At 42.3% G+C, this 12,433-nt stretch overlaps 1 protein-coding gene across 1 annotated transcript in view; it reads left to right on the top strand.

Annotated features, from left to right (window-relative positions):
• The window catches only part of LOC142088443 (mucin-5B), a 44,936-nt gene extending 37,751 nt beyond the window's left edge, over positions 1-7,185 (top strand). The window contains exons 41-48 of the mRNA XM_075163825.1: positions 861-965; positions 1,600-1,640; positions 2,202-2,324; positions 3,267-3,362; positions 4,553-4,681; positions 5,559-5,598; positions 6,307-6,430; positions 7,005-7,185. Of these exons, the coding sequence (XP_075019926.1) occupies positions 861-965; positions 1,600-1,640; positions 2,202-2,324; positions 3,267-3,362; positions 4,553-4,681; positions 5,559-5,598; positions 6,307-6,430; positions 7,005-7,185 (839 nt within the window). The remainder of the gene's footprint in view (positions 1-860; positions 966-1,599; positions 1,641-2,201; positions 2,325-3,266; positions 3,363-4,552; positions 4,682-5,558; positions 5,599-6,306; positions 6,431-7,004) is intronic.
• Positions 7,186-12,433: the final 5,248 nt, after the last annotated feature.

The following is a 12,433-nucleotide window of genomic DNA, read 5'->3' on the forward strand; positions in this document are numbered from 1 at the left end:
TATCAGAAGACACCTCCTCTGGTCCAGCTTGTATCCTAAACTAGTGCCATGACCTGCCAGATATTTACGTTGGAAAATCCCCCATGGACCATTGGGATCTCCAGGTGCTTCACAGGATCCTCTGGCTCTTGTCCTTTCTGAGAAAAGAGGGTGATCCTTGCACAGAGGTCCATCCAGTAAGGGAGGATGTCCTCATCTTCCAGGCTCCCCCAAAGCCTCTTGTGGAGGTTCTTGATATATGTTTGCCCTCACCTTTCCATTTGCATCCTCCCAGTCCCAAATGCCCACCACAGCACAGGGTCTCCTCATCAGCCTGCTCCTAATCCTGGTCATTCCCAGCACCTCTAGGAAGATGCAGGACAGGGGATCCTGGCAATGACGGTGGGATGTTTTTCTGTTCCTCATCCCTTCATGCTGCCAGGCAGTGGTCCATTAGGCTCCTTGGATGTCTTGAGGGAGCAGTGGGCATTGTCAGGGTGCTTTGCCTTGCATGTCCCAACCTTTACATCTTTGGCTCTCATTCACTGCCTCTTCATTTTTTTCACACTCTGACTCATTTAACTTTACCCCAACTTGTTTCTCTGTCACTTCTCTGAGATGAGGGTGTTTAGTTTTTTTAGAGATGACATCCAGTGGGGGAAGAGAAGCAGGAACAATAGGCAGAAGTATATGTCCAGGGAAGAGCTTTACAGTAGAGCAAACTTAGATATACTTCATCTGAACATGTCCCAAACTCCAAAAATGTGTGGTTCAAGAATCATCTATTTCTACCCAATTTCTTGGATGTTCAAGCTTTGGTCTGCAAGTAACACTGCTGGATGGGATGCTTTGGCTTACTTTATCTCTGTTGTCTGTTGCAGAATGTGATATAAAAACCTGCATTATCAACAAAACAGCATGTGACTTAGGCTTCCAACCAGTGGTTGCTATATCTGAGGATGGTTGTTGTCCTATCTTCTCCTGTAGTAAGTACCATGTTTCCTTAAGGTGTTTTAGTTATTCCTTGAACTATTTCATTTTTTCTAAACAAGTCAAAATCATAAGCAGTAGCCTCTCCCCTTCCCTCTCAGCCTTTACAATTAGAGCTTTTTTTTTTTTTTGGAGGTGGAGTAACTGGTGCAGGTTCTCTGCAGCTGGTATTCAGTGAGTTTAGTTATTGATCGGATACTGAATGTTGGTTACATTGAACCCACCCCAAAGCTCTGCTGCCAACTTATATTTCCAGATTCACATACCTGACCCAGGTTCCCGTTGGCTCTGTTACCAGCAAGGTGGTTAACAATAAAGAAAAGCTCAACTAATTTCAAGTATGGGTATAAAAAGATGAGGTAAATAGATTTTTCCATATGGAAAATACCAGGATATAGAATTACCCCCCACTTCATGCATAACACCTGAGCAGATGTTACATGTGGGCTTCTGAATAACAATTAACACCATGTATTAGTTACTTTTCCCCCCCTTTTTGTGCGGGTTATTAAGGCTAGTGAATAAGCTCAGTTCTACTTTTTGTCTCCTCTCACTCACAATTCAGAGATGAGTAAAGTAACTATTTACATCATTCCTAGCACATCCTTTTAATTTTACTTTTTCTTACAGTACCAAAAGGTGTATGTGTTTCTGAAGGGGTTGAATTTAAGGTAGGTCTTCTTCCAGACACTTCTTTCCACAGGTTAATGCTGCCTGAGTAAGAATTTTCTGAAGTTGTTATTTTCAACATTCACATAAAAAGCAGGATTAGAACGGCCCGTATTTTTTCCCTGCCAGTAGTCTTTTGAACTATTGGAAATGTTACTAAATAGGTAACACTAGAGACCAGTAGCTTGCTTACTAAATGAGATCTTACCTATGTTTTAGAGTCAAGAAGTCAGAATTGTGATTGCAAATTTTAAATCTCATTGGATGCTGTAAGATTAATTACTAGGTCAACCTGAGCAAAAATTGATGCATGGAATTTATGAGATAGCGTAATAACTCATTTAACGTGATTGATGCGCTTAGGAGTGTCAGCCTTGTGTTCATTTTGTGATACTGACAGTGTGACGTTTTAGAGATCTGGAGGTATTAATTTCAGGAAAGTTCTTCCAAAAATAAAACCCAAGCATAAGCATTCATTTTTGATAAACCAGGGGATGTATCTTTATTCTAGAACCCACTGAATTCTTGCCATGGCCTGTCTCTTCTCTCCTCTATATTTTCAGCCTGGGGCAATGGTGCCTAAAAGCTCTTGCGAGGACTGTGTGTGCACAGATGAGCAGAACGTTGTGACACGGACCAACCGCATCCAGTGTGTTCCAGTGAAATGCCAAACCACCTGCCAGCAGGTCCGCGCTGCACGCTCAGCCTCCCCCGCCACGAACAGCGGCTGTGGAGTGGGTGTGCTGTAAAACTGGGGTAGTATGACTGCTTCCTCACCCAAAGACAGCAGGATATAATCTTCTGTTAGATTTTTTGTAAAGCCCTTTTTAGGGTGTTGGTTATTTTTGCTCTAGCAAATTCAAGAGGTCACCCTTGGAAAGATGCCCTGAGGGAGAATGATTGCAAACCTGTTAAAGAGAAGTCCGACTGCTGAAAGACAACATTTGTGCCGCTCTGTTGGTGTTGCCCATTGTCAGCTCAAAAATTAAGATTGTAAAGAAACTCCACAGCGGTTTATGTTTCCAGACACTTCTCAGTTCTCATGAGCTGAGAGTGCACACAAACTGTTCAGTCTGTTACTGAATGTAAGCAAAGAGTGGTTTCTTTTCCATTCTTGCCCAGGTAAGGCCAGACCCACCACCAATCCTAAAAATGGATAAAACCATTATCCTTTATCCTGAAACCAGCCACACGCACACCCATCGAGAGACCAATGGATACCTAAAACACAGGGGAGGAAATAACAGATGGATGATCTTCACATGTCTGACAGCAGCAATTCTTGCAGCTAATCATATCAGACTAAGCACTGGGGGTAGATTGTGCAAGTAATCATACGCTGAATTAATTTATTTGGCCTGCCTTGGGTGTTAGCCCAAAGAAGAATAGCCAATGACATCGTCTTCATGGTAGCTGAAGTGCCCAGAAGTCACTATTCAATAAGGGAAAGAAATTGTCACCTTTGATTGTCAGGCTTAAAGTGGTTCCAACAGGTTTCTAAAGACAACAGAGATAAAACCAGAATGTTGGCTCATTTCCTCCGCCATCTCCAGCGTGGCTTTGATCCAAAGGTGCTTCATGAATGAGACATTAGGTAACATGGCTAAATAGAAACTTTATTCCCACAGGGTTTCCGCTATGTGGAAGACGAGGGTCAGTGCTGCAGCCAGTGCCAGCAAGTGGCATGTGTGGCAAATTTTCCATTTGGCAATGTGACCATTGAGGTAAGCGCTCCCTTGCTCTGCACACAAGACTGAATTATCAAAAAGACCTCAGCATTTTTTGAACGAGTATCATTTTGAGGCTGGGAAGACCTCTAGGAGATTTAAAAATGTCTGTATTTCCAAAGTAAATGTAGGTGTTTATACAGCTGCTCTCTGCTTTGTGCATCTCATAGGCACCACTCTGTTGAAAATTATGCATCCCTGGCAGGAATGGAAATCATGTTACCGCCCCTCCTCCTCTCATGCAACAGAAAGAAAGAATTTGGAGGGGATGTTGACATTGTGTAATACTGCTCTTGCAGAGATACGTGAGCTGGCTTCGCATCATGCTGCTCCAATCTGGAGACGGTGTCATTATCCTGCCCTGGAGATACAGAGCAAGATAATAGTGTGAGCGAGCTGATATAGCTGTACAACCACTAGTTCTGAATTTGCTGAGGCAGAAATAAAAAAAAAAATAGCTGTTGTAGTGAAGTGTGACTTAGTAACACACCCAGGTAACACATCGTGTCTTGTGAATGTGGCGTTGTGTAGACATGGGCTGAACCTCAGGCTAGCTCTTTGCTTTTATTACAGCCTGTTACTCCTGTGAACGGTTAATGATGCTGTCTCAACCAGTAACTATTGTCTTATATGCTATTGCCTCTCTGGTAGCTCTTGTGTTCTGCTTCTTTTCTATTTCTTCCTTTTATTCCTTGATAATTTATCTTGCAAGCTAGCTTCTCCTGTGCCAACATACAATTTTTATGTTTCCTTGAGGAGGCTTTGCATTTATCCATTAATATTATGAAGACTTTTCTCCTCTTTCACACTTTTTGCTTTTCTTCCATCTATTAAAAAAGAAAATATTTGAAATCCTTTAAAAGAATGATTTTCCTTTTTTGTATATTTTATTCCACATACATTAACACACCTACCTTCTGGCATTTCCATTCATACCTCCGTGCTCATTCTGCCACCAGCTTTTGATTCTTTCCGGCTAGGTGGCCACAGAAGGGATTTTGCACTGGTAGTGGGTGAGCTTGGTATGTAATTTGCAGATGTGAGTTCCAGACATTTCAGCACTTTCAGAGTGATATGAACAACCCAGTCCCTCTGCCAGTTCATTAACTGTGTTACTGTTGCATTATTCTATTTTTATGCCTACACTATATTGGGTTGGGTTTTTTTTTTTTTCTGTTTTTATTCAGGTTGGAAAGAGTTATAAAGTTCCATATGATAACTGTACTCAGTACACGTGCACTGAATCAGCGGGCCAGTTTTCCTTGACTAGCACAGTAAAGGTCTGCCTGCCATTTGAAGAATCAAACTGTGTCCCAGTAAGTATTTTAAAGCCAGAAAAAAAGCCTTCTGGAATGAGCCCTGCTGCTGGTCTGGGAGTTTTCTTTCTGTTTTGAATAAGCCATTTCAGTATTTTTTGATCTTTCTGAACTTATCATCCTTGTTTGAAGGAAATATGCTTTTTCAGCCCTGAAAGGAGTGTCCCAAAACTATTTGCAAACAACCCGCACATTTTACTTGTTGTGGGATAAGCACTACAACTTGAAAGAGTATTGGGGCAATAGCAAGGTGGGATTTTTCATCACTTGAGAAACACCAGTGTTACCAAATGCAATTAAGCAGATGGAAACTCACTGTGGACCCCTGGGAGAACCGGTGAACACAGTGTCTTCTAATACATGGTGCATCACTAAGCAAAGAAGCAGTACATAAATGAGCAAGGAGTATCATTCATGCCCTGGCTTTTAGCAATTAGTGGTGTCCAGTAACTTTCAGAAGCGTTGTGGGGTTTCGCAGCAGAACTGAAAACCAAAGCAGGGACAAAGACAGCCATCGACTTCAATTAGTTTTTGGGGTGGGTTATGCACAGGTCAGGCTGTTCAATTCCAGGAGCAGCTGCCACTCTCTGGGGCTGGGTTTTTTGTGCTGCCTGCAATAGGACCTACGTAAGGTCAGGCATGTGTTACAGGACACCTTGCCTGGCTTGTGAGAGGATATATAGTTTTAAGAAAAATCACTCTTTTCCTTGCTGATTTTTTTAAAGTAGTTTTATATATAATTGGTACACAAATAGGTCTGATGAGGAATCTATGTTGGTTAGAGATGAGGGAATATACCTGAACTCTCATCGTTGCTACTAGCTGCTTAGCAATATGTGCATCGGAAGTGTTCTGGTTACGTTTCCTTTCAATACAGGGGACAGTGGATGTGACTTCAGATGGCTGTTGTAAGACATGTGAGTGCATTAAATCACTGATTTCCTATTCCAATGCTGTTAGGTTCTCCCCTGCTTGTAGTCCTGTTTCTGCATGCACTGAGAGTCTGCAGTTTCTACAGACTGAAGGCTGTTCTTGCAGCAGCAGAGCTGTTTTGTACCTCACAGCTGAGGTTAAAAATCCACTCACAGCTGAGGCTAAAAATCTGCCTCATTCTTCCAATGGGGACACTAAAATTCTTTGATCTCCTTTTCTGTGTTTTTAAATAACTGAAATACTGTTAATTTGAACTATACTCCTGATAAGAAAATTTGTAGAAAATATGCTCTGTATTCTTTCATTTAGAAATTGCATGGAAAAAAGGGTCTTTTTTCTGTAGCATCCACCCAGAAATCATGGGTTGTTATAGAGTCACAAACGTCATTTATAGCAATTTTAAAAAAACCAAACTCTTCATGTCTCCTTTAGGTCTTGGTTCAACAGTATCTTTACATGAACTTATACATAAGTCTTCATTTAAGATAGTCCACAAATAGAAAGTGCCTTGACCGGCAGGAAATTGCTTTGCTGAATTAGTGCCTCTTCGCACTCTCATTTGTTTTTTTGGTTATGCATTTGAACAGCAAAAAGTTTTAGTAGGATGATCTGCCCTTGGTTTCCTAGCAGATACCTTTCAAAACATTTACTCCCCAGTCTGAAGAAGGCTAACAGAAGTGTTCTCCTCCAAGGTATCGACCTGCCGCATAAATGCAAACGCAATGTGAAAGAGCAGTATATCGTCCGTGACAACTGTAAGTCAGCTGCTCCGGTCCCGGTGCCCTTTTGTGAAGGGACGTGCAGTACCTATTCTGTGTAAGTAGCAAACCTTTCTCTGTCCTCCCCCATGCCTGGTCTTCCTGGGTTCTTGTCGCCAATGGCCTGCAGCTGTTTGTCCCCTTCCTGCTGTTTAAAAGGACCTGGGTGGGAAACTGGGTGCGCAGAACAGCAGTCATTAGCAACGAGACTCTTTGGTGCGACAGGAGTGCCTTATCTTAGCTAGTAAAATAGGTCCCTTTGAAAAGACATCAGCTAAATTTATTAACTACCTGTTCTTAAACGTGTCCTTATGTGGTTTTTGAACAGCTCTGGTGTTTAGTGGAGTTTTTTCCTGCTCTTTGGTCTCTGCATGAATTATTCCTTTCTGTCTTGCCAGAATGGGTGTAATCCAAAACCTACTGAAGTTACTGGGATTTTCCCCATTGGTGTCAGGATCTGGCCCTGCATGGCTAGTAGCGTCCTGAGGAAAGTCTGTTATGAATAAGCAGAAAAATAGATAGGAAATTTTGCTCCTCTGCTCCTTAGAAGTACCTCCATTTGGAGCAGCAAATACGGATCAGCTTGAGAAGACAACAGGCAGCAGACTGATGTGCAAATCTCATTTCTATAGGTATTCCTTTGAGGCCAGTGAAATGGAACACAAATGCATTTGCTGCCATGAAAAAAGGAGTCACGAAGTGAAGGTGGAACTGGTTTGCTCTGAGCATAAGACAGTCCAATTCACATACGTGCATATAGATGAATGTGGATGTGTGGAAACAAAATGCCCAAAGAGGAGAACAAGAGCATAAACTAAAGCAAACATTTCAGCTCCCATTTAATGCTTCCCTAGCAAGTGAGTGGTTTAGAAAACAGCTGTGAGTAACCTTCAAATGACCATACTTCTCTCTTGTGATTTTTCCTTCTGGTATTATATGCAGTTATGGAAATTAGCTGAAGATTTTACCCTAAATGTTTGTAGAATAAACTGCATTTCAAAGAGGGCTTGTTCTCCTGTTTCAGTGGTGCTGCTAATGGGGCAAGGTGGCTAATGTCTTTAATCCCGTAGTCGTGTATAAACCATGGTTATTCCAAGACACTCTAGAGACAGCTGATGCCTTCCAAAAGCCCTGCCTGAAGAAAGTGCACATTGTAAAACCACAACCACACGCATCACTTCATTTCTCTTGGAAGGGAAACAGTCATCACTTCCACAGCTGCGGTTCAGTCGGAGGCAGGACTCGGGTCAGGGGCACATTTGCCGCCTTCTCCCCAGTGGTCCTGAACCTACTTTGGCTGTGACTCTGGGTCACTGGAGGAAAGCAAGTTGCTTTCTTCTTTCTGGACAGTGAGCACTACACCAGGAGTGCAAAAACATGTTTTACATATACACTACAGAATTACTATATTTGCACCCGTATTGTGAGTCCTTATCTCACTAGTGTTCTTCATTATTTGCCAACATCAAACTCTGAGCCGTGTGTCAGGTGAGAGACTGATGTTCAGTCTCACTCCTGGTTACACGACTATGATTTCTGTTATAAATGATTGACTCCCAGCTAGCACATCCGATGGTACTGGTGACAGTATCTTATGTGGACAGGGATCAAAATGGTCCAACAATACCTTCAGAGTACGCAAGGAAGGCAGATGCTTCTGCTACTTGAGCAATTAAGTCTTTTGTGACCTGAAAGAGAACTGAGGACTGTCACTTTCTTAGAGTGCAGTGTCCTGCATCTAAATAAACAACATCAATGCCGCTGTCCTCCATTTCTTTCCTGTATTTTAAGTACATGGGCCAGACGTGTCCATCAAAGAGACCCGGTGGGTCAGGAACAGTGTAGTTACGTGTACTTCTCCTCCTCTGTGTGGGGGCTTTTGGGAATTGTTTTGAAGGGAATGCTTTTGAACTGACCAAGTAGATATGAAGTGCATTAACCTTTAGCTTTCCATTTTAAAATGCTACAGCTATTGAGCCCCAAGTAATCTTTCATTTAATTCTTTTTCATAACAAATCATTTCAGCTGATGTCAGGTTACTTTCATGTATATTGTTTCATTATGGTGTTACTGATCTTAAAATTCTGGGAATCCTTCACTTTGAATAGGCACCGGAGTTGAATGGTACATGTTTTTCTCCGCTCTCACCTGAGAGTCCCATGCCTATTGGGTTGTCACTGTGATGCAGTAGGGCAGTCTGTGTTATGCTTCTGCAGGGTTCAGCTCAAATTGTTTTAATTAACCCGTTCTCCAGCCCCTTTCTGGAATGATTTGTCTCAGCTTAAGACTGGTGTAAGAGTCCTTGGAAGTTATGAGTTTCTCAGCACTGGGTATTTTGAGAGCCAGGGTAGCTGGCTTAGACAGCTGAAGTCAGAGGAGGCGAACTTCATCCTTTGTTTTTATTCTCTTTCCTTGCAAACAATAAAAGAGATGCTGAGTGTACCTAACGATCACAGTGGGAATAGGCGCACTGCAGGTATCTTTGGGAAACACGGACAACAAAATCCAATAAGGTGTTTGTGCTGAAGTACTGAATTATACAATCATAGAATCATAGAAGATCTCAAGTTGGAAGGGACCCATAAGGATCATCGAATTGAACCTAACGCTCCCATTCCCAGCCTCTGCACTAGTCAGTGGACCAGTTTGCTTGATTACAAATGATAGGAATCTCCAAATAATTCAGCTAACTGTCAGTGCAATGCAACTCCCTTGGAAGGCATGTGTTGCAATTGCTTGACAGTGAGGCTCATGTATAAATTTCACATTAGCCCAGAAAACGTTCTTGCTGATACAAATCAGGTGCATGCATGCTTTTACAATGCAAAGAACAGCAGCAAAAAAGGACATTCCTTTCTTTCCTCCTTGCCTTTCCCTGAGGGGGAAGAAATCATTCTTGAGTGCTTTTGTCATCAGAAGAGTAAACAGACTCTGTAAGTAGTCAGATACCTCCAGTAAACCCTGCAAATCAATCATTCGCAGCAGGATGGCTTAGCCAGAACACGATCAGAAACCTTTCCCATCTCTGCATTATCTTCAGGTAGGAGAAGGGCATAAAACACAATCTAATCTTACCAGGTGTACTTACATTTCTGTTCTCCTGTGTGTTTTAGAGATGATGAGACTTTATACAGAAACTGAGAATGGCATTGATTTAAAGGTATACTTTCCTGTTCATTTTTGGCATGCATTTTGCTTTTCAGGCAAGTGAAATGCTGGAACCAACGGCATATTCCCATCTCCAGAGTGCTTTTGAACAAAGGATCACGTGAAACCTCACATGATTCTCCATTCCCAGTTACACCTGGCACTTCATTTACTCACTCAGTCCAGCATCTAACTGGCCTGTGCAATACCATTTACAGTTCTGATGGCTGGGTATTAAAGTGAACTCATTGGTCCTCTGTTCACAGGTGCAGAGTCCTGCTTAGCTGAGATGCAGCCAGCAAGGCAAAGCCCCTTTAATGAGAACTTTCAGCTGCCTCAGCTCAGAGACAGTCAATGGGTCAAACATCTCCCTCTCCATCCACACACGCACAAATGCACAGAAACAAAAATCTCTGCTGCTTCATCTTGGGAAAGGGTTACAGGGGAAGAAAATAGATGTAATGACCCACTTGCAAGCTGGCCCTTCTTGCTGAGTGGCTCTGCCTCTGCATGCAGCAGCATTGCTGCTTGCACGGAGAAAGCTGGACTGCAGCTAAAGTCTGCGTGTCCTTCTTTAGGCTGTTGTCGCAAGCCCCCCACCAGAACTGGCAAAGTTGGACACAGGCGGCTCTTCCAGGAAAAGCTTCCTCGTGAACGTTTTACTTGACCATGATCCTGCTGCCGCTGTTGCGTGGCTGCTTCTCACGTGTGCACGGTCAAGCCTTCATCTGTAGCCCCAGGCCGCTTCTTCCAGTTAGTGACTAGTCTCTGCAAGTCAAATATTTCCCTGGCGTAACTCAAGAAAAATCAGTGGCATTGCTCCAAGTACTCTTTCTTCCTTTTGCGTGAATTCTTTACACCAGCATCCACTTCAATAGGGTAACCCCAGGAGAACCAGCGTTCAGCTGAGCCAGTTGGGCCAGGGCTCAGCTGGTTTCAGCCTGTAGCCATTCTTTTCTTATCATGCGAGGATGGTACTCCCACTCACTGAACAGTTCTGAGGCAACACACCAGGAAGTACTGTCCCATATTGCTAAAATAAATATTTGCTGGAGATACTGCCTCGTGTCAGGTGAACAAGTCCTAAGACACTTTATCATGTCACTGGTGTGCTCTGAGCCTGGGTTGCCATTATGAGATGAACTCTGACTTGCCTATTGATTTGTGGCTTGGAAAGGTCAGTTCCCAACACTACTTTGACGTAGTTTAGCTAAATTTTTGTTTGGCTTTTGTTACCAATTATTGGTGTTTGCACGGAGGAAAAGAAAATTAAAGGTGTGCTCTGGATTTTTTGTTTGGGGAGAGGCACTGTTCTTTTACAAACTTTTCCACTGAGTGGATCTCCTGGCTGTGGAATCGGACCTCTAGTGTTATCTACGGTGTGCTGTATCGATATCAATCTATTCTGGTATCTAGAATCTGGAGCTGAAAACAAAGATTGTGAACTGTAAATGCCCTTTAATACAGAAGGGATTGTTTAAAAGAATGCTGCACCTATTTGGTTTCAGCGTAGCGGCTTAACAATTAGAATGAGAAAGTTGCAATGTAAACACGAAAAAATTTTTCTAAATATCACTCAGGAAAGTTATCTGATTAGTAATGAACCAGAAAAGAAAATAATCTGGCAAATTCAATGGATCGTCTTGCAGGTAAGGGGGAGACCAAGCATTGGGTGGTCTGAGGGCTGTTCCTGACTCTTCTACAGATTCCTGTGCTCAAATACATGTTCTTGGCCTTGTTTATATTTCCTTTCTGATCTAAGACAAGGATAAAGGTAGGCCTTTATTTCTTTGATGTGATTGTAACATTTAAGCTCATAAAGCCTTTTTGCGGTAGTATATAACATGCTATTTGCAAACCTGAAGTGGCTACACTCGCTTTTGTCGGGCATCCCAAACATCCTTTAGGAGAAAGAACAGTGACAATTTTCCAAAGACACCAAGACAAAAGTATCAGTTGTGAAAATCTTTCTGGTTTTTACACTTCAAAGGATCTGATTATTTAGTATCTTTAGGGCAACAATGGAGTCTCAGTTTACCTTGTACAAGGCCATTCTCACATCCATTTAATTCTTCGACAACAGCAATCTCTCTCTCGGGAAAGCAACCCCACCGGCAGAGCGCCCAGGCAATTGGCTTTGTGTCAAAAGTAGACCAGGGTTTGATCATGAAGCTAGAGAGGTTGTAATTCCTTATGCACTTTACTTTTCTCTAGGTGTGAAGACCCAGTTTTCATCAGTAGTCTCTAAGGCAGTTTAATTGATACTTACTGACTTCAATTTAATGATTTTTTTAATTCAAAGTCAATCTGTCCAGTGGCTTCCTGTAACTGTGGGTTGACACCTCTGTTTATAGATATCCCTGTTTCACTCGAGCTTGCTTTTTGTGAAAGCCTGTTTTTTAAAATATCCTCTTTGTTGGAAAGAAAATTAATTAACTACTGATCCTTCAGAGGATCCAGTCCAGTGAGGTCTCCCATTGATATGAGTGAAGAAATCAAAGAGGACTGGGTGGGTAGGCTCTGGTTTATTCCATCTACCTAAAACCCCATATGTATAAATTAGGACTTGAGGCACTGTAATCTTTCTCCATAGTTACTGAAAATGGCTATGCATCTTACCTGAGAGCTCGACTGTTTTCTGGAAATGCCCCCACCTCTCCCTCTTTTGAATTCATAGGCAGTCTAAGGTAAGTACAGCCCTATCTCATCTAAATCCTTTAAAGCAATGTAAGAAGTTGATCCCAAATGCCAATTTTATATTTTTGTAATGGGAAGCACCAGATATTTACTGCAAATTCTGCCAACCCTATGTCCTGCCTCATCTCAACTATCCTCAGGACTTCCAGTGAAAGATCCTTTTACCCTGATTTCTAATAAGAATGGTGCTGAGAACAGTTTCATTATTTTTGATAGG

The sequence above is a fragment of the Calonectris borealis genome, chromosome 14 (genome assembly GCF_964195595.1).
Source record: "Calonectris borealis chromosome 14, bCalBor7.hap1.2, whole genome shotgun sequence".
Lineage (NCBI taxonomy): Eukaryota > Metazoa > Chordata > Aves > Procellariiformes > Procellariidae > Calonectris > Calonectris borealis.